Here is a 4,584-nt window from a genome sequence, read left to right as displayed (position 1 = left end):
AACCAAAAAAAAAAACCAGACTGAAAAGGACAGCCACTCCTGGATGGCTGGAGAAGCATTTAGATTTAGACTGATTTTACTTGGCACCTGAAAAGGCAAAACATCAGCTCTTCAGTCAGGCTCTGAGAACCTCTCTTTCTGGGGAGGGGACCTAGGCTAAAGGCCCTGGGGCAAAGCCTGGGGTCACTTCTATTCCAGCTACGCTCAATCCAAGTAGCAAACCAAGTAGCAAACCGGGTCTTCAGGTGCTTGCGGAGGGGCTCTGGAATTGTGTTTTAAAGCAGTATATCTTCATATGAAGACAGGAGCTTCTAGGATACTTAGGAACACTAGACTAAACATTTTTGCAGTTCCCCTTCCTGATCTACATTCACACACACATATGAGACACAGTCCCAAGGGAGAAACATGCTGGAGGAGCAGTTAGGGCCAGAGCAGAGGCACAGAGGAAGCTGGGACTTTTCAACTACCCCTCCTTGGTTACTCCTGGGATTCCCTTAGGACTTCACAGCACAACCAGCGAAGAGTTTGCTCAGGTTCACTTCAGAGTAGCCACTTCGGGACAAGAACTGCTCTGCTGTGTTCTTGAGTTTTCTGTACTCCTGCATAACTTTGGGGGTAAAAAATTGCTTCTTCAATTTATCTAAAAAAAAAAAAAAAAAGAGAGAGACAGAAAGAAAGAGATTAGAAACCTCAGGTAGTTTCTTTAAAGACCATTCAGTATTCCACCAGAGAAAGGGATGCGATTCTGTTTGTAGCTCCCCCGATCCTATCTCGGTTCTACCCCTGGGGCCAGTGCGATGCAGCCCCCACCCACCATTCCTCTGTGAAAGCCTTTCTTCCTTTCCCCTGCCCGTCTGCCTCTCAGCACCTAGCTGACTCAGCACACTGCGGCATGGGGCCACCCTCTACTGATGTGAACTGCAGGTGCACGCTCATGTGCAGCAGACAAGGTGAGCTCCACTCACAGACGCCCCTTGCACGGGCGCTTCGAGCACATGCATGCAACTGCTTGTGAAGTCTGGATGTGGCAGGAAATACCTAGTCTCAAAGGTATGGCCTCTGGTGCCTTCCAGCCACAACTTCCCAGATCAGCTGCTCCTAGGCAGCTTCCTCTGGTCCCTCCGGCCCATGTCCCTCTGCTAAACAAAACCTCCCCCGCTGAAAGAGGCCAGGGGTGAGCGGCCCGAGAGCACCTGTCTGTCCACAGCCAAATTTTCTTTGCTCTTCTTTGTCCACACTGTGCGAGCTCAGGGTATGCAGTGCTTCTGCCCTGCTCTCCTGCTCCTTCAACCCGGTCATCCCTGGCCTTGCCCCTGTGAGCAGGGTGCTACCAGCCAGAGGAAAGATCCCTCCTTTCCCTTCCCAGAGCCTGCTACTTCCACATGGTGTTCTTTTAAAGGAGCAGTGGGGCTGTGATGCTCAGGTCTGATCTTTTGGGTGAAGAGGGTGTTCACCTGGGGGATGACACCGTGTTTGTTCAGGAACCCGGTAAGGTGTTTGGAGAGACTGCCTGTTTCTTTCTTTTTTTTTTTTTTTTTCCTAATCCCCATTTGATGGCTGAGGAAACTGGGAGGTTACGTCACTTACCCAAGGTTACACAGTGGGTCATCAGGGTTGTAGACAAGCAAACCCAGGTAGCCAGAACCCCCAGCCTGCACCTGAGGAGAGGCTCACTTCTGCCCACTCCCCTGCCACTGTATCTCTACTCCCACATAGACATGTGCAGGCCTCAGACATCAGCTGATCCTGAGGTGAGGCCTCTGTCCCCACAAGATGCTGCCCTGTGCCAAAGGGCCTGGGAGCAGCAAGGCTGTCCAGCACCTCCCGACAGGAACCAGCCAGGAAGGAAACAGAGGGGAGGGCGCACCACTCACAGAAAGCAAACCTCCAACAGCAGCAACACTCAAGTCCACAAAACACCTGGAAAACGAAAACTCAGACTCCAGATTTTTGTTTCTTGGCTATACATTCACATTCCTTCTCAACAACCTTTTCTGAATTATATGAATTGTCCTTTAAAGAACCACCACAGGTTTTATAGAGAATACAAATGCCCAAAAGGGGGTGAAAAAGAGAGGGGGACCGCAATAGAAAGACAATATGAAGTTCTAATTATCCGAGTCTGGGAATATACAACAATGGCCCCAACCAGTGTCGGCTGCCTCCCTGCAGGCCAGAGCAGCAGGCCAGCAACCCCGTGCATGTGAATGACACAAATGCATCTGATGACTGGGGAGAGCACATTTAAAGAGCTGCAGTCATACGGAGCAGGGGAGGAAAAGAGAGGACACAGCTCCTGATGTGTTTACCTCCTCTGCTGATGGGATATTGACTTTTCCCACCAGGTTGGTTAGAAAGGGGACTATTTATGCTGCCACACAGCAGAGCTAGAATGACAACCACCATCACTCGGTGCTCTTCCTCGTAAAAGACAACTGTGACCACCAGCATATCCCATAGCCAGTCAATACAGCCAAGGCACCATTCCATGCCAGTTAGAGATGCAGATAAAAGCTCCCACTTGCTTCCCCGATGAGAATTTAATCAATAACATATGGAAGGTCTTCTAGGAAACAGAACTGGACTAGCTGCCACAAGCCGCGACAGGGGCAGGGGCTGAGGGGGAAGGACTTACCCTTTTTCCTGGTTTTTCTCCTCCTCCTCTAGGCACCTGGGCCACCCACGTTAGGCTTCACATTAAACTGTTACCCTGTTTCTGTCAATACTACACCCACCACTTTAGAATTCAGGGGAAAATACAGGTGTTAAATAGTGGAAGCCAGTTAATGTGGCCAGTAAAACCCAGATTTCTTCCCCTGCTTTGGTTTTGAGAGTCAGCCTACCAGTAATGACGCCATCACCTCAGGTGCTGCAGGTCAGGCACCCGACAACTGTTACGAGATTCCAACAGGCCATCGGGCAAGAGACAGAAGATCTACAGCCATCTCATCCCTGTCCAGAGATGCCACTGGCCCTGCTTACTGCTGTCTCCGCCACCAGCACCACAAAGCCAAACTTCGTCGAGATCGGGGAGGAAATGCTCTTCCTACACACAAGTGCGTCACTGAAATACACTCTAATGGCTTAAAGTATCACCCAGGAATCGCTCATCTTAATACACCAGCAAAGCTCATCTCCTATTTAAACTTTTCTTGCGAATAACGTTTGAGGAACGTGTATGTAAAGCTTATTTACTCTGATTCCTTGTGGTTATATACTAATTACCAAAAGTCTTCTGTCCCTAACACCTATGAAAATGATGGAAAAAAAAAAAAAGGTAGCCTAGATATTAATGATACACAAAGTATTTTATCAGATGACAAAATGAACTGCTTATTTAAAAGTTGATTTCTACTGATTAGAATCTAAAACCTCAAAATAATGAAAGTTCCATTTTTTCCTATATGGGATGAACTAGACCGTCATCTGCAGGTTGATCTTTCTTAAATCTTTTATACAAAAGTCAACTGATCAAATAAAATGCTAGCTCTATTAAAATAATGGAGTATTATCCCATCTAAGGAAACTATCTCTACTTCACATATTTTAGCTCCATGTCAGTAAACCAAAAATCTCTTTTCAGCTTTACTCTTTATAAAACCCTTTTTGGACTAAAGAAACACACTGAACTAGAAACCACGAGGCAAAGACATTTTAACATCGCCTACTGGTTATTTTATTTTAATTAAGGCAGGCTTAGGCACACAGGCAGCAGCCGTCTCTGTTCTGAATGTCTGTTTCATTTATTTCCGTGCAAAGGTATCAAACAACAGTCAGTTATAATTGATTCTGTCAGGTGTTATACAGTCAGTCATAATTGTCTCTGTGTAGAGGTGTGTCAATTTACTATATCTGAATTAAATATTCTGTCAATTATGAAATCAGGTAATAATTTCAGTCAGTTTTTTAATTGCATGGCTTCCCACCATACTGTTCTCAGCTCTCCCACCTTTTCCAATCCATAGCCTCCCTCCCTCAATGCAACGTGAGCTTTGCAGTAAGGGGTGGAATGCAGGAAGCCTTAGAAAAATTTGAAAGAAAACTGCACCCCTCTACACTCTACACGTAGAGCCGTCTGACCTACAGAGAGCTGCTGGAGCCTCTGGCCTGCATTTCTCCTGAATGTCGATCAGTAGAACTGAGCCTCTGGCTATGCACAGTACCTGAAAGATCTCAAGTGACATCCATATTTTAAAGACAAAGACATTTGGGGCCCTGAATCAAATGGCAAGTATATAAACATTTCTCAAAGTAAGAAATAAAAAGAAATCATCTTTGAGTCAATTCTTACTTAGAAAAAGAAATTTACAAGGCACAGTGCCAGGCACACACAGTGAGCAATGTGTTTATTGATCAGCCAGTGCCTAGAGGACCATTCTCACCCATTAAATCACATCTTAGATGCTAAAATATTTCTGAAGGCTTGAAGAGTCTGTTAGTCCACTATCCAGTTCCATTCCTACTTAGAAATAATTATCTTCAGTTTTCTTTCTTTTTTCTTCTTTTTTGTTGATACCAAAATACAGCCTTCAAGGAGAATAAAATATCCATGGTTTAGCTCAAGTGCTCTACTAGGCTGTA

At 45.8% G+C, this 4,584-nt stretch overlaps 1 protein-coding gene across 1 annotated transcript in view; it reads right to left on the bottom strand.

Moving 5' to 3' along the window:
- Window positions 1–6: 6 nt before the first annotated feature.
- LOC108294567 (DNA polymerase alpha catalytic subunit-like) overlaps window positions 7–4,584 on the bottom strand; it is a 75,605-nt gene continuing 71,027 nt past the window's right edge. The window contains exon 3 of the mRNA XM_037734217.1: window positions 7–643. Coding sequence (XP_037590145.1) covers window positions 498–643 — 146 coding nt within the window. The 3' untranslated portion in view covers window positions 7–497. The remainder of the gene's footprint in view (window positions 644–4,584) is intronic.

The sequence above is a fragment of the Cebus imitator genome, unplaced genomic scaffold (genome assembly GCF_001604975.1).
Source record: "Cebus imitator isolate Cc_AM_T3 unplaced genomic scaffold, Cebus_imitator-1.0 Scaffold589, whole genome shotgun sequence".
In the NCBI taxonomy this organism is placed as follows: domain Eukaryota; kingdom Metazoa; phylum Chordata; class Mammalia; order Primates; family Cebidae; genus Cebus; species Cebus imitator.
The sequence above is the reverse complement of the archived record's forward strand: the minus strand, read 5'-3'. Positions and strand labels throughout refer to the sequence as shown.